General features: G+C 48.3%; 8 protein-coding genes across 8 annotated transcripts; 4 read left to right on the plus strand and 4 right to left on the minus strand.

Moving 5' to 3' along the window:
* Positions 1-107: 107 nt before the first annotated feature.
* On the minus strand, positions 108-2016 carry N7487_004021 (putative MFS transporter; the record flags this gene model as incomplete). Its single annotated transcript, XM_056871768.1, has 4 exons — positions 108-429; positions 486-1547; positions 1607-1769; positions 1818-2016. 4 exons carry the CDS (start codon positions 2014-2016, stop codon positions 108-110), a joined length of 1746 nt encoding a protein of 581 aa, XP_056729488.1.
* A 721-nt stretch (positions 2017-2737) lies between these two features.
* Positions 2738-4415, minus strand: N7487_004022 (MDR family MFS transporter; the record flags this gene model as incomplete). The annotated part of the gene is made up of 2 exons (XM_056871769.1): positions 2738-4186; positions 4251-4415. The coding sequence occupies 2 exons, from the start codon at positions 4413-4415 to the stop codon at positions 2738-2740; spliced, it is 1614 nt and encodes a 537-aa protein (XP_056729489.1).
* Positions 4416-6162: 1747 nt separating this feature from the next.
* On the plus strand, positions 6163-7810 carry N7487_004023 (dienelactone hydrolase; the record flags this gene model as incomplete). Its single annotated transcript, XM_056871770.1, has 3 exons — positions 6163-6412; positions 6479-6916; positions 6969-7810. The coding sequence occupies 3 exons, from the start codon at positions 6163-6165 to the stop codon at positions 7808-7810; spliced, it is 1530 nt and encodes a 509-aa protein (XP_056729490.1).
* A 697-nt stretch (positions 7811-8507) lies between these two features.
* Positions 8508-9746, plus strand: N7487_004024 (uncharacterized protein; the record flags this gene model as incomplete). Its single annotated transcript, XM_056871771.1, has 1 exon — positions 8508-9746. One exon carries the CDS (start codon positions 8508-8510, stop codon positions 9744-9746), a length of 1239 nt encoding a protein of 412 aa, XP_056729491.1.
* A 251-nt stretch (positions 9747-9997) lies between these two features.
* N7487_004025 (uncharacterized protein) lies at positions 9998-12473 on the minus strand (the record flags this gene model as incomplete). Its single annotated transcript, XM_056871772.1, has 3 exons — positions 9998-11142; positions 11502-12191; positions 12245-12473. Coding segments are annotated over 3 exons (2064 nt in total), but the record flags the coding sequence as incomplete, so codon positions are not given.
* An 838-nt stretch (positions 12474-13311) lies between these two features.
* Positions 13312-15020, plus strand: N7487_004026 (FAD-binding oxidoreductase; the record flags this gene model as incomplete). The annotated part of the gene is made up of 4 exons (XM_056871773.1): positions 13312-13674; positions 13741-14435; positions 14483-14691; positions 14749-15020. 4 exons carry the CDS (start codon positions 13312-13314, stop codon positions 15018-15020), a joined length of 1539 nt encoding a protein of 512 aa, XP_056729493.1.
* Positions 15021-15778: 758 nt separating this feature from the next.
* Positions 15779-16654, plus strand: N7487_004027 (uncharacterized protein; the record flags this gene model as incomplete). The annotated part of the gene is made up of 1 exon (XM_056871774.1): positions 15779-16654. The coding sequence occupies one exon, from the start codon at positions 15779-15781 to the stop codon at positions 16652-16654; it is 876 nt and encodes a 291-aa protein (XP_056729494.1).
* A 399-nt stretch (positions 16655-17053) lies between these two features.
* Positions 17054-18602, minus strand: N7487_004028 (putative MFS transporter; the record flags this gene model as incomplete). The annotated part of the gene is made up of 4 exons (XM_056871775.1): positions 17054-17443; positions 17496-17637; positions 17688-18155; positions 18211-18602. The coding sequence occupies 4 exons, from the start codon at positions 18600-18602 to the stop codon at positions 17054-17056; spliced, it is 1392 nt and encodes a 463-aa protein (XP_056729495.1).
* Positions 18603-18761: the final 159 nt, after the last annotated feature.

Genomic DNA, 18761 nt, shown 5'->3' on the forward strand with positions numbered 1-18761 from the left:
AACACAGAATATAGACAATGGATAGAAAGTGTCGACCATGTTCAAAATTGAATTTCATTTTTATACCTCGGTTCAATCGGGTTAACTTCCTAAAACTGCTAACCCAATTAACGGTAACCTTCCTCATCCTCGTATTCGTCCTCTTCTTCGTCCTCTTCTAAAAGAAGTCTCTCGCATTCTTCCTCATCCACCCGGTCCTGCTCTCTCAGCTGTCTCACAGACACGAAAACAAAGATCACGAGTGCGGTTCCAACAATGAATCCCGCAACTGCCAAGACAGCATTGATTGGAATTGGGTTTCCATCAAACGTATGATGCGTCAATGCGTCGAGACCGTACTGAGAGAAGTTGGCGATTCCCGAGAGGCAAATAATAGCACCGTACACACGCCCAAACGTGGCAAAGCCGAAGACTTTGGTAGTATAATCACTGGAGCCAAGGTTAGCACGTAGAATATAGCAGTAAGTGGAAACAGAACAACATACGACATAGCCGAGTAATATAGAGGCCGGAGCAATACAAAGAGCACAACGGTCATATATCCAGCCCAAACTGCCGGGATGGAGTTCAGTACACCAATGACTGTGGTGAAAAGCACAATCACCCCAAGCATCGTTGGCACACTGAGGCGATCAAGCAGGTACCCGATCGCGGGTGTGAAAAGAACACCACCGACCGGCAGTGCGACGTCGAAAAAGGCACCTATTTTGTCTGCCTGTTCGATCGATCCGAGCATGTACTCATATTGTGAGCGAATCGTCGCGATAAAGTAGTTCATGCGAATCATTTGCAAAACAGTCATCAGCGTAATCAGGATAAACCAGGGTGTAGCCATCTGCCTGTGCGCCGGCAGGCCGTGCAATACACCCCAGACCGAACTAGCCTGCTGGCGATCCTCTTCTCGATCCGCACGCATCTGCCGCTCATCTCTATCACCGAGCACCCCATCGATCTGACGGATCTTCTTCTGGCGCCGCTCCGCTCGCTTCTTTCGCACCCGGTTTAGCTCCGACGTGCTGTCAATTTCGTCGTCAGAGTCGTGGACATCGCGTGTGGCATCTTCAGCCTTTTCAATCTTGTTTTCCAATTGCAGGGTCGAGACATAGTCGCGCGCTGGCATGATGGTCACCAACGAGATAAAAATACACACAGGGACTATCAGATATCCTAGAAAGAACTTATCCGGGGTGAAAGATCCGTCAGTGGCCTCATATATGAGCCGGTAGAAGAGGAACACCGCAGCAGAGGCATCGAATGCACCTGTCACCAATGCGACGATCGTGCCCGCATATTTGGGGAAAGCGTTCGCGATCTGGAAAGAGGGAACAAATAAAAAGGTGCCCGCCAAAGCGAGGAAGAAATTACCCGCGATATATCCATCAAAGCTGGGTTCATGGAATGCAAAGGCCATGAGGACACCGCCGATAGCAAGCAGCAGGCAAGCAATGAACCAGCAGATGCGTGATCCGCATCGATCCAGGATCGTCCCAACTGGCAGAGCGGAGACATTGGCTGTTATTGAAGCAATAGTGAAGAACAGGTTGAGTCTAGCAGTTGATTAGGAACAACCTTGCATAACTCGGGGTGGTCTGTGCGATAAACATACCTAAGGTCCTGTTGTGAGCACAGCTCAAGCCCTTCCTTTACTTCGGAAGGAGTGCAACGCTCGTGATAAACGCCTTCGTCGACGAGGACAGGCTTGAGCGCTGCGAAGCCAAACACGATTCCCGACGCGCTCCAGCACGCGAGCACGGTGATCGCGACCTGAGCTGGAAGGTGTCAGCCGTTTGTCCTACACAAGGCCGAAGTGTACATACCTATTCTCTTTACGGGGGAATGTTTGTACGCTGGTGTTCCAGGACGCGTTTCTGCGACCGGGATACCGTCGCTCGGAGGTTGGAGAACATCGTAGCTGATTTTTCGGCGAATGGGAGCGAAGTCGCAGTCGTCAACTAAGTCTGCTTCGAGTTCACGATCAATACCGTCAATAGCAGAAACATGCTGCACCAGTGACATTGCTCTGTGTTGAACAGATGAGGTGTTGTGGAGGGGTAGTTGATCTTATCGTGGGAAAACTTGTTCTTTCCCTCTTTCCCCTTCCGGTCTAAGGTCATATGCGGCACAACTTTTATATAATTAGCTATTCAGCATATGCAATCTCTTTTCGGTGACTCAATTGGGTGTTAGTATTATTTATTTACATATGAATAGCTACTTATTGTGGGATTTTTATGCTTAGCGTAGCTTGGACTTATGATTCAAAGCTATAACACCTGACACGAGTAATTTTTCCCCCTAGACTCGAAATATACTAGAGCTGCATGCATAAACTCATTAAACTGGGAAAATATGCCCCGGTGGATATTAATAGTACCAGATAGGATAAGGTAGCTACTACCTACCAGCTCTGATTCGCTGGGGCTCGCCTAAATTACCGCCACCCTCGTTAGGTCGAAAGCTTTTTCCACCTTCAGCTCAATTTTGTCCAATCACAATAAATATGCTCTAAGATCGTATTGTACAAGTGAAATTAAGGTGAAGGCATCCATGGATCATCTCGGAGATCCTAGGTAATATTATGTACGGATTGGCTACTTTATACTCCATAACCTGTCGAACGAACATCCACTAATAATGTATGTATTATATGTTTAACCCCTGGCCCACGCACTGACATTCTAATATCTAAACTTACCTCTTACCCATATATTATAGCTATTTAAAACAGTACTCCTTCTCAAGCAGCCGCGGGAGGCGACTTCTCCTTCTTGATTGACCTCCATTCCATCGTCAGCGCGGGGAGAATCATCAAACAGGACACTGCCACGGCAACAATGAACGACCGCCGGAGGCCATCATTGTATAAAACCAGAACTTCGTTCAATTTGGTCACCGGGACAGCATCAGAGAGACCCGTTGCGCCAGCCGCCATTATCTTGGCCACATCAATGCCCTGGATGTGGGGTAGGTTTGCACCGAGATAATTCTGGAAGAGCGACTGAGCGACAGCGATGAAGATAGCTCCACCAAGAGACTGCGCGAAGAACATGAGCGAGATACCAATGGGTACCTCGCCCATAGGGAGAATAGTCTGCGCCGCCATTGAGGGCTGCTGCATTCCCGTGCCGATACCGAGACCAAACAATACCTGGTACCCGATCCAGGCGGCGTGGTTGGTGTCCATCTTGAAGGTCGTCATCAACCCTGCGCCCGTAGACATGAGTATCGCCGCAACGAACATCCACGGAACGTAGTATCCTGTTGCAGTGATGATTGAGCCGGAGAGGATGGCTCCGACAACAAGCGCCAGCACCATGGGGATCGTGTCGATGCCGGATTTTACAGCTGATGTGCCACGCACGCCCTGGAACCAGAGTGGGAGTGTGTACAGCATGGAGATCAGCCCTCCACCCACACACAGGGAAAAAACGACTCCGCTGATAATGCTGCGCTGGTTGATTATATGAGGCGGCACTGTTGCGTCCTTCTTCAGCCAGATCTGCACGCCAACAAAGGCGATTATCAAAATTCCTGAGACGATAAACAGCGCGATGATGCGCCCGTTGCTCCAGGGGTAGGTTGTACCTCCCCACTGTAGGGCGAGCAAAAAGCAAATGACAGAGGGCAGGAAGAGCACACTACCCAAGGGATCGAGGCGCAGGATCTGTTGCTTCCAAGTGCACGGTTGGGGTTTGTGGGGAACAGCCAAGAAAAGGAACAAGATGACCATGGTAAAACCACCGATGGGGAGGTTGATGTAGAAGCACCAACGCCATGTTACGTTGTCTGTAAACGCACCACCCATCAGAGGTCCGACGATTGACGAAATTCCAAAGGTCGAACCCATCAGCCCGACGTACATGGGCCGTTTGGCCAGCGGCACGATCTGTGCGATTATAACCGTTGCACCCGAAAATATGCCTGCCGATCCAATTCCTGCTATCGCACGTCCCACGATGAAGGCCTTAGAGTTGGGCGCGCCGCCGCAGACCGCGGATCCGACTTCAAAAATAAGGATCGCGATCAAGAAGATGGTCTTGGTCGAGTAGAACGTGTACACCTTGCCCCAGGATAGCTGGGTCGCGCAACTTGTCAGCAGGTATGCACTCGCATACCAACTGAGATCGTCAAGGGCATTGAACTGGTTTGCGATTCGGGGGACTGCTGTGGCGATGATGGTGCGGTCCTATAGTGTTCAAAGTCTTGTTAGTATAGATCAAGGTGGGAAATAGAAAATGTGACATCCATACCAAGGCAACCAGAAACATAGCAAACAGAATAGAAGTAATAATAGCTAGCAGCCGAGTTCCCGTTGGTAAATGTGTCCCATCTTCCTTGACCTCGGAGGGCTTCTCGGTGGTAGTTGAGACCTGGTCCGGCTGCTGGTCGAACTGCTCTTTCATCGATCGAGTCATGGTATAATCCAAATATTGTTAAATAGTAAACAAATGAAGTCTTGGTGAATGATTTAAATTAACATATTTACAGGGAAAGGGGCGGATTTATAAGTAATTCATGGTAGTTCAGAATCTCGGGGGTGAGAATTAGTTCGGCGCCGAGAAACATAGGGCAAAATTCAGTTCGGCGCCGACCAACGCAATGCCCTTCGCTCCTTCTCACACTCATTTTTATTATATTAACTGCGAAATTTGCGGTGTAGCCATAACCGTGCTCGGCATGTTTGCGAAACAGACAGGAATGTAATCCATCGGAGGCCGAAAGAGCTTGGATTTTGAAGTTGTGGGTGGGCTCCAGCATTTCCGTGATGAGACCCAATTCACCTCCCACGGACAGCCTCATCTCTTCGCCTGCACTATCGATAACCCGACAAAGAGTCACATAGTTGAGCTCCATTTCCGCAACCCCAATAGCTCGTCCTACTACCTTGGTGAGTGGTAAAAGAGTGAGATCCTACCATATCCCACAGGTGATTCCGAAAGAACTCCACAAACCTGTCACCGACCTAGGTCTCATTGACAGCCTGGTACCACGAAGGATCAATTGCTTCAGGCGGTATTTCGATCACTGCTACATCAAGGTGCATGTTTTTGAGGGTGGCCATGACGCTGTAGCACCGATACGATTTAGTTTCCCATCCCAATGCCACGACCGATACGCTGCACCAATACCATGCCCACCTGGTACTTCGTCCCCCTGTTGCATTTGACCCTGACTCCATAATCTCGTGCGACAGCTTCAGGAACAATGTGGATATTCTGTGGCAGATATCTTGTCCTAAGAACACGGAGGGGATGGGATCCTTGATACAGCATTGTGCTGACTTCTCGGAAACGGCTGTGAGACGCTCTTCCCCAGGTGCTCAATGTGAATCAGCTTACTCGCAGGCAAGAGATCATTCTAAATCTGTCTTCTCTTCTTTACACATTGTTTTAGATCATTTGGATGTTGGTATTCGTATACTTCATGAGGAATTTATGATTATGCCGATATTGTGGGCTCGTTAGAATACAATCATAGGACGTATATATCGTCCATCATACATTTCAAGTTGGACAAATATGGATTGTAGGTCATCTTCGTTGACCCGGTGGGAGGCAGTAGATAAAAATAGTAACTGTAGCCGTTTCTGGTTTGTCGAGAGCCGTTCCACATGAAACGCGAAAGTCCCCCACCCGAGACTTGGTCAAGGTACATGGATAGTCGGGTCTCCTGCATTTTCGTCATCTGTCAAGCACTGCCATCAATGGTACATAACGAGCACCGACCTTCATTATTTGAATAGAGCAAGAACATTACCTTCATTATACATAGCATATTCCCACAGAAAATATCTGAAAGGTCAAATAGACCAAAGAGAGTAGAAAAAAATGCAACGCCAAATCAAATTGTTCGTTGTAGATGCCAAGAGTTAATATAACAATGCCATGTTCCACCCGCAGGCGGATGGTGGTATGACGTATGGGGACCCAACGCCAATGACGTAGGACCCGTTATATCGTTATATGTCAACAGACCACTTTTCATTTATCCTGCTCTACGTATATTGTCGATTGGATTATTTGCATAGCATGTTCCTGGGTTGAATCGTTTATTTTTGAGATTTGAAACGAAAATAATCTGCAGGAAGCCGAGTTGAAGCAATAACAACAAACGCAGTACATGCGATCAAAAACCACAAAGAAAAGCAGCACAAGCAGCACAATGGCCAACATATCAATCAGTGCCCCTGGTTTGACCAGTGGTGGATTTCTTTACAACAATGGAAACAATAATGCGCGACTATGCGTTACAGCCGAGACCGAAGACTTCGACATGGAGATCATCAAGAACTGGCAAGAGGAAGGATTTGACGTCCTATACCTCCCTTTTAACGGCGGAGGAAAAGACTACGCTCGTCGGTTGCAATCTGTAAAGGATGGTCTAGGTGTAGGCGAAAACTATGCTGTGATCGGTATGCACAGAACACTCTCTAAATACCATGAACTCCGAGTGATGACCTGACTGACGCGATTCCTAGCCTACGGCGACGCCGCAGACTACTGTCTCGATTACTATATCAATTCCATCAACGCCAGTCGACTCTGCGCCCTGGTTGCCTACTACCCCAGCCTAATCCCCGATACGCGATCACGATTCCCACTCTCGCTTCAGGTCCTCGTACACTTAGCAGGTGAGACTGTGGATGTACTTGTTCAACCCGTCGCGCTCGGCTTGCAAGGGAAGAAACGCCGTCAGACGCGGCCGATCAACGCTGGTATCGGGACTGGAGAGCGTTTGGATCTGGCATACCCGGCGTTTACGTATGATAATGCCGTTCCCGGGTTTGCGGAGACGGACCTGGAGGAATACGACCATCTGTCAGCGAATCTAGCCTGGACGCGGACCTTGAAGGTCCTACGGAAGGGCTATTCCAGGGATCCAGATTATGAGCAGAGATATGAGCAACATGTAGAGGGTAAGTTGCAATCGCCACAGGATCGAGCGATGGCGGGCTAATACTTTGTTAGGCAAGTTTTTCTCCTCGAACGTCAGGAAGGCGATGGACGGCTATGTGCAACACAAAACCCCCGGGGTCACTTATACGCCGACAATCAGCGGCGGAATTGGGAAAAAGGCTTTGCGCCATTTTTATGAACAGTACTTCATCGGCAAACTACCCCCGTCCATGCGCCTCCGACTGCTATCTCGTACCACAGGACCTGATCGCATCGTAGACGAGCTGTACGTGAGTTACGAGCACACACAGGAGGTTCCATGGATGCTACCGGGTGTCCCGCCGACAAACAAGCGAGTCGAGATCATCCTCGTGAGTATTGTCAGTATGCGTGCTGGGCGTCTTTACTCCGAGCATGTATACTGGGACCAAGCCAGCGTCCTCGTGCAAGTCGGTCTTCTTGACCCCAAGCTCCTGCCGGACGGAGTTCAGGGTGTCGACCGACTACCTGTTGTTGGACGCGAAGCTGCTCGTCGCATCCTCCACGAGGATACTGAGCTTGAACAGGAAGACTACCATAACAAAATGATCCGTCGTGCGCGTGCCCGCGCAAGGAGGAACATGAATCAGAGTTCCCGCATGTCGCAGGCTGGCGATGAGTCTGGGGCTGACCTGAGGAGTGAAGCGGAGCAGTCTTTGCCTGATAGGAGTCGAAATAAAGGCAAGGCAGTTCAAAAGACCAAGCCTGCAAGTCTGCAGCGGACGGCCACCGAAGCTGTTGAGCATGAAGATGATGGTGGCGCTGATACCGAGACAGAGTCTAGTGTCAAGGCTAGGTCTGAAGCTGGCAATCAGGCTGCTTATGTCGAGGATGGGGGGGATGATAGTGCTGAGAACGGGTCTAAACAGACATGACTTCCCATGTCTACTTCTCTTTGTCTGAATGGCCACAGAGACATTCCCATAGCCCTTGATCTACCTCTAGAGGAGATCAAGTCGACGATTCGTAAATTGAGTGCGGAATATCATTTGGATTTTTTAGGCGATTGTTTTTTGATTATGAGTGATGTTGTACCTGTCGATTTTTTCTGCTTAGCATTGATGTTTGTCTCTATTTTGGATATGATGATCAATATGATGGGTCTGTTTGGACAGATATTGCAACAGCTGAGTTGAAAGTTGAAGCTCCCAGATAACGACATGGCACCCAAGGCACCGGGAAATATATTACTCCGACATGTGATAGCCACATGCACGGACCACCATATGTAGTGTGGCATGTCACTCAATGACACTTACATCCCAGTATACACATCTGGGCATACACACAGTGTGGTCAGTCAATTACCACTTTATTGTATATAAGACAACCCTAGAAAAGATCTGGGGTTGCTATTTCGGGGGTCGAGGCACGCCGCTTTTTAGTTACCGCATATCTACATCGTGCTGACGTCGACCTCTGCATGTACGGAACATATATCACACCTCCGCGGTTACTCCAAATACTATCATTGAAAATAAACCAGCACATATGCATCGAGTCATCACCAAAATGTGTTCTTAGTGGCTTAAAGACGCCCCTCAACACAACCTCACACCGGGCCCAGCCAATATGATGCGCCGGCACTCGCACTTCCAGACCGGTCGCAAACCTTCAGGTCATCATGGCTTCAAACTGGACGAGACACATGTCACGGGCGCAGTACCCTTCCTAAATCCCACCTTAGCACGCTACGAACCAACTCAGCATCCAGAAGACAGTCGTGCTCCCCCACAAGTCGAGCGTCTATGGCGATCCCGCGACAACAGAAAAGGCCGACATGCCATTCGCATCGATACAAAAGCCTTGCCCCATGAAACAGGGCTCATAGTACCACCAGTGACGCAGTCCATCCCAGCAGTAGCCAAGATCTTTCTCCGGATGGTTACTTACGTCCCTTATTGGGATGTATCATATCTCGTTGCCATGAGCTTCACTATCGGGTCCGCAGTCTTCATCGTCAATGGGTTCTTTGTGTGGTTACCGCTGGTAGACAAAAAGACCGAGTTTCAAGGTGAAATAACGGTTGCCGGCGGTTGGACGGGGTTCGTCGGCGCGACTATCTTTGAGCTAGGGGGTGTATTGCTGATTCTTGAGGCCTTTAATACCAATCATACTGGGTGTTTTGGCTGGGCACTTGAGACTGTCCTCGAGAAGACTGTCGAGGATGGGATTCCTCGACATGCGATGAACGAGCTCAGGCCGACGGCTTCGAGATGTGAGCATCATCACGCGAATCGGAAATCGTTTCTCGGGGAGAAGCACTATTATGCCAATGACAATGCCCATTCTCAGAGAGATGACACTGGTTACGTTACTTCATCGACAGATGGGAGGTCTTTCCGATGGATTCCGTCGATATCGGAATTACGCGGACATTATTTTCATGAAATTGGCTTCATAGCTTCTTTTGTCTTATTTGTGAGCGCGACGATCTTCTGGATTGGTGCAATTGTTGGCATTCCTGGTATCTTTAACCACCTGAGTCAGGGTCTCACTGATGGCCTCTACTGGGGTACTACCACTCTTGGTGGGGTAGGATTCACTCTGAGTTCATTACTGTACATGCTGGAAACGCAGCCAAAGTGGTATATTCCTTCTTGGCACGTTCTGGGCTGGCATATTCAGCTCTGGAATTTAATTGGCAGTGTTGGATTTACTCTTTGCGGTGCACTGGGTCCGGCGAGTAGTAACTCTGGCGTGAATTATCAGTCGTCACTCGCTACATTTTGGGGCTCGGTGGCTTTCATGATAGGATCTATGATCCAGTGGTATGAGAGTTTGCAGAAGCATCCTGTTGAGAAGAAGTGATGAGGAATCAGGGCACATATGACACCGAATTTTGATATTTTCATTAAACTCCAGACGCGAGCTTCCGGGGGACCTTACTATCCGACATAGGAGGCATTTTTCAACAAATAAGCTGCAACAAAGAAAGTTTAGTGATGTGTATAAGAAGCTTGCAACGCACTTTGAGCAAGGGTAATTAGCACGGATGAAGGATTAGTTAGAGTAGCAAGGTATATTAAACATGAATGAGTAGTAAACTTATTTCACTGCTCTCATGGGACCCATCCCACCTGTTGCATAGGCCACTGCAACCAGCAACGATGCTCCTCGCCTAGAGTATAATATATACCACTAATATTATGGACACTGAGCCCCTGCATCCACCAAGCCCATTCCATCTCTTTCATAAGAACACAGAAATATGCAAAAATTACCATCGCTTCAGGTGTGCGCTGCTGGAAGTACCCAAAATACTGATCCGAAACTCTCAACAGCCAAATAAATATATCAGCAGTCTCACAGTTGTGTGATCCGATTTCGCTGACTGTGGCGAATGACATCGCCATATCATCGATTGAGTCATTGTAGCACTGCAGCTCACTGGGATCAAGAACTGTATCCTGCAAGAGCTGTTTCAAAACGAGAAGAAACGGTGGCGTAGCCGTGGCAGACCTCGCATCCCGAGCCAGCTTCCTACGGTGACCCATCGCAAAAATTGGTGCCAGCGGTCCCGTCTTGAGGGAGCGATCTGCTGACGCCAGGATGTGTATTGTGCCACGAAATAGGTTCAACCACTCGATATCTCGATCCCGATTTGCCCAGAAATCGTGCTTGATGCGCGGCTTAGCACAGGAGATGATGCAGGTCAGGACCGAAAAAACGTATATGCCTTGGCAGTTATCCTTGTTGACATCTGGGAGGATTGCGGACACCATCTTCAAGGCGGTGTTATGGTGAAGCTCGGCTTGAGAGACGTAATAGTCGTGGAATTCGGGCTTTAAATGAGCTAGATGTAGCGCGGAAAGAGCGATAATGGCGCGGAATACAAATGGCGACGAGAAGCTGACTTGTGGGATCCGGATTTGCCATACTGTTTGCAGTATTGGATTGCGTGAAATAGTATAGCAGGTTGATGTAGAGAAATGGTGGAGTAGAGCCATCTCGGCCATGCCCATTGTTGGGGAGATCTCCCCCAAGGAGGCGGGACTTGGGGCACTGGAAGTGCCGAGAGTTGGAGGTGACCCTGATTGCCTAGCGGGGCCTGCGGGGGCACTCTCGCCGAAGACACATTGTATTCCGTGTTTGAAGCAGTTGTTACAGTGTGGCCTGGTTTCATCGCACTTTGAACATGTTAAACAGTGAAGGAGACATATTGTTCTCTTGGGCCACTCACTTTTACCTTGCGGGCTTTGCACCACTGGCAGCCGTTTCTAGATTTTGTGTGCGCCCGTCGAGGCCCCATGTTACCCCTTAACGGGACTGAACCCGTACAGGCCGAAGTAGATATATGGACAATCAGAGAGAGATGATGTAGTGTTTAAATTCCAAGATGTACATACGTACAATATAGTTACCTGGGTAAATGTGAGACAAAAATTTTAACTCCAAAACCGAAATTCATGTCGAATGCCAAAATGCTAGCGCCACCAATCCGACCCACAAAACAAACGTTAACCTAAAAATACTCCATGGTACTCCCCGTTCCGCTCCCAAGGCTCCAATGTTTTTAGCCTCCAGGGCTCATATACGTTTTTTTTAGGCATTGTTCCTAGGTACTTCTCATTTCGAGGTCCTTGACACTCCCCTGAGACTCAATATCACGTGTTGCCGAGCGGGGGGTCACCAATGACTTCGGTGAGAAGATGTTGAAGGTGATCATAGCCAAGAACATCAGAGTAGCATCAAAGACATACAGATACACCTCCGTCGACATGAGCGGACCATTTGTACCGGTAATATACTCAATGGCACGGAAAATAGACCGAATCATGATGAACAGACTAGCCGTGTACAGGACATACAAGCACTTCATCCAGGGCACTGCGATAGCAGACTTGGGAGCGCAATCATTGCACTTCGAGAGCCGGTAATGGAACACACCAGCAGTCACGATGAAAAATCCGAAGAACGCAATTTGGATGAAAAGACCGGCAATAATGATGTTTTGTCCGAGGGTAATCTTGGACTGGCTCTTTGCGGAAGAGAGGAAGCCACCGCCAGCGCACTGAGCGAGGAACGAGACCACGTCGCCGCAGACAAAGATTTTGGTCAGCCATTTGACTCGGATGAGAGAGAGCTGTTCGTGGCCGGTGGAGGTGATTGAACGGCCCAGTATCATGTAGATAGATGCGGCGAAGAAGGCTGGTGCGACAAGGAGCAAGAGTGATTGCATGATATACGGGCCAGTTGTCCAATCGGGTGATTGTCGGGAATTAAGATAGCGACCGGCATAGCCGACAGCTTCAACTATGAGCAAGTTAGCTATTAGACCCTCGTTCCTAGATGGGGTGTATACTTACAGATTCCTCCGATAATGAAAGGAATGAAGAACCATGATCGACTCCGGATCATTTGGAAAATGTGTACTAAAGTGGTTAATCCGAAGAGAGCGACGAAGATGATCGCCGCAACTCCCGACGGATCATAGTTGTAGAGGGTATATGTGGAGTCGTTGGCCATGGCTTTGGTTGCTTGAATTGAGTAAAGGAGAAGTCGTTGTTGAAAAGTAAGTATAGTATCGAAACTGAAGGCTATGTTGATTGAATTAATGAAGTCTATGTAGAGATTTACGGACGCTTTTATATCTACTTGACAATTGCACTACTACAAATTTTTTGCAAGATCTAGTGCTGGGCCCTGAAAATCTATTTTAGTAGATTCACGTACTCGGGTTGGAATCCGAGAAAATGTAGACAGCCTTGTTCCTATAAGCTTATTTTGGGTATGGATCAAGACTGTGGGCGTAAAATTATAGATTCTAGGCTTCAGATTAAATTTTAGTTGCTTCGTATTTTTGTGTTTGTGGACTGATCAATCTTAAAGACCACCCGTGGACCATTTTACATGGAACCAACCTTCCTTGGAACCCATGGATGTTTACAGATCAAAGATCCGAACCCGAATCCCGAGAGTGAAATACGCCTCTCTGATTGGTCATAAAGTTCGGATTCGTAACTTTATTTATCGTATTCGGGTTCGTACTTTCCACCGTTTAGGTATCCCCTTCATCGGTGCAGCTGCAACTCTTGTTCGGTGAAGGCAATGAGCTTAAAATTATCTAGATGCCTAGTTACATGGTACTTGACAACTGTTCTGCCTGAAGAGAACTCAGCCCTGTTCAAATGAAGTGGAACATATTAGGAGGGTCCAAAATGTTGATCCGAAACCGAGCCTTTGCCGTGATCAGCATGGAGAATACTCAAAAAGAGAGTTGATTTCACGGTAGATTTACACTAGACTGGAACCACTCTGGGCACGGATTTCATGAAAAGGGAGGCAGAAGAATCGCAAAGTTCTATAAGAATAGATCGTCCCCTACAGTTATCTAAAAACCATCGACCACAGAGTTGATTCTGCAACATTCAAAATGCAGCTTCTTCTTCCCTTTATCGGATTGTCCCTTTCGGGTATTGCGTATGCCAATGTGAGCAGCGCGAGCGCTTCGGCAACAGTAACGGGCTTCCTCTCCACTTCTTCTGGTACTCTTCAAGTTCCCAAGGGGGCTTCATGTGCTTGCGCGAAGCTTTCTCACTCTATGCCAAAGAGTGTGCTCCTTCCTGGCTCGGCAAACTACACGACCCAGACCGTTGATAACTACTGGGATATCCGGGCGAATCTTTCTCCTGCGTGTGTTTTCGTGCCCAACACTGCTGCTGAAGTGTCGCAAGCAGTCAAGATCATTGGTGCATGTGATGCGCAGTTTGCTGTTCGTGGTGGAGGCCACATGAACGTAAGTCTATATCCTAGATAGCAATAGGAACGATGGAATTGTACTAACTCTCTGACTCTACAACAGTATCCTGGAGCGAACAACATTGATGCGGGAGTCCTAATTGCTCTATCGAATCTGAACTCCATCAATGTGAAGAGCGACACCGTGGAGGTTGGCCCTGGTCTCAATTGGTACCAGGTGTACTCGGCACTTGAGCCTCACGGCCGTGTCTGCATCGGTGGCCGTATGAAGACAATTGGTGTTCCCGGGCTCACTCTCATCGGTGGCTTCCACTACTTCAACAACAAGCACGGATATGCCATGGACAATGTGGTCACCTACGATATCGTTCTTGGAAACGGAACTCAGATCACTGTCAATAAAACCTCGCACAGCGACCTCTTCTGGGCTTTGAAGGGCGGTGCAAACAACTATGGAATCGTCACCAAATTCGAACTGAAGACTTATGCTGTTCCTAAGGTCAGCACCACTATTCAGGTTTTCAATGAGACAAACATTCCCCACTTCCTTTCGGCTGTCTGCGAGGCGGCCAAGCTAGACGATAAGGATCCCATTGCTGCGGGCATGATCGCCACTGTTACCTACAATGCGACTACCAAGGTGGCACAGGGATCTGTCCTCGGTGTCCAGGAGGGTGTCAGCAGCCCCCCATCTCAGTTCGCCAACTTCACCAAGATTCCAGCGGTCCAAAGAATTAATAATGTCACTACCATGAAGCCATGGGCTGATGCTCTTGACTCCCCTAAGCAGATGATGCGGTATGTAATCTCGACTGGTTGCAGTTTTCAGTTTACTGATTAATTAGTGTCCAATTTTCTCACAAGACAATGAAGCCTGACGCCAAGGTTCTTTACTCGATTTACAAGGCTTGGAAAGCCGCAGTCGACAAGGTCGCCGATGTTCAGGGTCTTTACCCGACTTTTGTCACGAATGTCATTTCCCCGACTTCAGTCCGCGTGGCCAAGACCAACGGTGTTGGCAACGTCTGGGGTCTCGAAGAAGAACCTCTTATTAGTAAGTCTCTCCAAAGTTGCTTCAGTCTCGCTTCTTATACTTACCGTGGTTGGACAGTTTGGCAACTCAGTACCGGCTGGGACTTAGCCCAGGACGATATTCGCATGGAAGCTTGGTCTCGTCAATTGACTGAGCACCTTCACGGTATCAACAAAAAGCTGGGACTTGCTTCCGAGTTTGTCTACATGGGTGATGCTGGTGAGTGGCAAGATCCTTATGCGGGCTTCCCCAGTGAGAATGTCGCTCGCATGAGAAAGATCAGGTCTGCTTATGATCCCGCTGGAGTTTTCTCCACTCTTAGTTGGGGTGGTTTCAAGCTGGGTCTGTAAATAGACTCGGATTCTCATCTTTTGGGTAGATCTAGCGACAAGTCTCCTTAGGCGACGCTTTTGTCGTTTGTACAATATTTGCAAGCAGTTAGGTACTCATAGAGCATGCTTGTACAATTTCAATACACCATCCTTCATAGCCATGGAATCTTGCTTGATTTAAGGACATAGTCACAACTTCAGTACATGATAGTATCAAGAGGCTATCAAGTGAAGTTTATCACCAATAAAATGTTAGCGGAATGATCACCGGCCAACCTCATACATCAATGTCACCAATTATTTTTAACCTGCCATCTCTCTAGGTAAAATGGACGAATATTATGACAGTATTCATTGGTTACCAAGCATTTCCAAGCCTTTTGAGAGGCGAACAGCCGTTCATTGGAATGTATAGGGAGTACCCACATACCACACACGCCTAGATCGACATCGTATGGACTCTTTGGGACTGGAATGCGCGATCAGACAGCCTACTGATAGAAGATAGGATTTTATGACACTTGCCAGCCCCTGGGTATGACGCAGAAGTTCGATCTGAATTTTAAACGCGTTTCATGTTCAGCGTCATACTCATTCCAGTCATTCTTCCCCGCCATCCAATTACTGCGATGCGGCAATTATGGAATGAGAAAGGCTACAGGGCGTACTATGTATATAAGAGTAGATGAGCGTCTTAGTTCTTTCGTTTTACACTCACGCAATTCTATCTGATCATCAAAAACTACAACTTCGCGGATATCAAAATCCCATCAACCATGCATTCCCTCACCACATCGTTAATCTCCCTAGCCCTGCTATCAAGCACAGTCCACGCCCAAAGCATCGCCCGCGTCTGGACACACTTCTACCCAAACTGCCCTGGCGAAGCATTCAGCAAACTCGACACATACGAAAACTATCAAGAATCCGGCCCATCCCAAGATATCACCATAAACAGCTGCAAAAACTTCGCCGTCCCCTCCTACGAACACAACCTCGTCAGCTCCATCTCCGTCGACGCAGAGCTCCTCTCCCACAACCATGACCTCCCCTTCCTGGAAGGCGGTAGCGGTTGCAACATCTCCGTCCACGAGGTTCCAGGATGTATCGACCCGCCCCTAATCAGCAAAGAGATTAGAAATGGCGTCGAAGTTAGTCAGTGCGAGCCCCGCCAGTTCGTCGCTTATAGCCAGGTCTGGGTGAATCTGGTTTGCGACAGCGATAGTCCCCTCCACAATGAGAATAGCCCCGCAAAGGAGAACAAGGAGACAGGTACAAAGCAGTCCATGTCTACTGCTCAGCCTGAGGTGCCTGTGCGCGCGGAGAAACAGACTTCCATCGAGGATATCAGTAATATCCAGACGCCCGGGTCGAATTCGGATTCTTGGCGTTCGTCGCAGGTTATGCAGAACCAGCGTGAGCCTGTGCAGGAGGAACGTGTTAATAATGCTGGTCATGCGGAGAGCGACCGGATCGTTCATCAGGTGATGGAGTTGTTGAAGAATAAAACTTCGCATATCGTCTCTGGCAAGCACCATGCTAATCACTTGAATGTTACGCTGCATCACAATGGCACTGCCCCAGGCAATCGTACTGTGATGTCTCGCCGCCGTTTGTCTGTTTTGCGAAACCGAGCTGCTCGTTTTGTTTAAGAGGTGATATTTGATTGTATATCTGAACGTTTTGTTCATATTTGATGAGTTGGAATGATCTGTGTATACGAGATATATTAAAAGTCAACTGTTATATTAAAAATTGCTCGATTTCCCAGTCCCTTGCGCTAATAAAGTGGTAATCTAAGGTTAGATGCGATGTTCCTTGTACTTTGAACTCAACTCAAAGTAGGGTAGATAAAAAGCTTCAATTGGTATGATATGGCCGAAGCGAAGATGTTTTCGGTGTATTCCGGTCTACTGACCAAACGAACTGATATTTTGTATCAATTGTAGACACACATCAGACTGTACAACAGATTGACTCTTTACAGTACTTCCTGCATGGGTGTAACAAATTTATCAACGAACTGCGCCCATGATTCACAAGTCAATATTCTAACTTGTCTCTTCGTCGGCATCTTGAGCTGCCTGCTTCCGACGAGCAGCCTCCTTACCAGCAAAGCTGAACAACATGCCAAGATCATAGGTTACCTTCAAGCATCCTGCAATCATGAAGGAGACACCGAAATGGCCATTGCGCGACAAGATACCCGTCAACAGGGGACCCATGCTCTGGGCAGTAGTCTTCACAACGTTTACCGAGCCCATGATAGCAGTGCGCTTGTCTGCCGGCAGAGCCGCAGCAAGGAATGCGGAGCGAGGCGCCACATCCATATTCTGGGAGCAGGCTCGCAGAACCAAGAAGGTCAGTGCCAGAGGCAAGCTAGTTGGGACAGAGATGAGAGCCAGGCAGATCGCCGACGGCAGATGAGTGAATACCATAGTCTATCAAAAAGTTAGAAGACGCTCAGCCACCCAAGTGGAAAAAATGTCTTACCTTAACATTACCAATTCGTTTGGCGAGGGACGAGGCGACCAACATGGATGCCGCGGAGATGATGTTTGTGGTGAAGAAGATAGTGCCGAGTTCACCTTCAGGCAGATTGAACTTGCCCTTGAAGAAGTAGGTCATCCAGGACCTGGAAAATTAGCATTGTAGCGGACAAAAGGCTCCGGGATCAACACTCACAGTGAAGCCAATCCAGACGCAAACGAGTCCAATCCAAACAAAATGAAGAGACGAATAACCAACGACCACAGGTCCTTTTCGATGGACGGGAACAGTCCCTTCTTCTTCGTGACCGGCTCAACATCCTGTTCGACTGGTTCTCCCAGCAGCGGTCGGGTTTCGGGGCTCTGCTCCTGTGGCTCTTCTTTCTGGACCTCGACCTTTACACTCAGACCCAAAGTGAAAATTAGCTTAACAACGCCAACGCCAGCATAGACGAAGAAAATGATGCGACAGGCGGGAATAAAAGCCCATCCGTGGATTGACTCGAGAGAGTTGATGATCCAACCACAAACAAGCATTCCCAAGGCCGAGCCAGCAGTTCCAATCAAGGAATACCAAGCAAAGACATCACTCAGAAGCTCATGTGGTGTGAGATGAGCCAAAGTGGATTCTTCGACAGCGCGGAACGGGCCAATTTCATTTCCACTAATAAAATTAGCTTCGATAAAAATAGAAACAAAAAAGAAATACGGATACGAACCTCGGACTAATGACACCAAATACTGCAGCCGCCAGTAAAATCCAAAAATTTCCGAACAGCGCGAAAATGACACCGCTGCAAGCCATAAGGATTGATCCGAGTGACAACACCGCCTTGCGACCCATAGAATCAGCGAAAAAAGTGAGGAAGAAGCTAATTACCACATCTCCGACCAGCGTGAGAGTCATAAATAAGCCAATGCGATCGTCTGAAATCCCTATGGCCGACAGATACGATGCCAGAATCAGGGTCGAGCCGCCGTACGCGAAAAGGCGCACGAAGCGCTGCGCGCAGAGAAGCTTCACGTCGAGCGACGACCGCCACATGGTGGTTAGGCCCAGCTCCTCGAGAACGTGGGCCATGTAACGCGCTGGTCGCGATTGATTCTCCATTATCAGATTATCAGATGGGTTGAAGAAAGAAACAAATCCACAGGTAGGCCAATCACCTTTTAACTCCGACCTCGGACTCGGGCTTCGGGCCGGAGCTAAGCTTTTTGGGAGAAATGAAGAACTATATTATTCATACATCTCTTTTGGGATAAACATAGA

Source organism: Penicillium crustosum (assembly GCF_028827405.1).
Source record: "Penicillium crustosum strain IBT 35664 chromosome Unknown utg000002l_segment0_segment0, whole genome shotgun sequence".
Lineage (NCBI taxonomy): Eukaryota > Fungi > Ascomycota > Eurotiomycetes > Eurotiales > Aspergillaceae > Penicillium > Penicillium crustosum.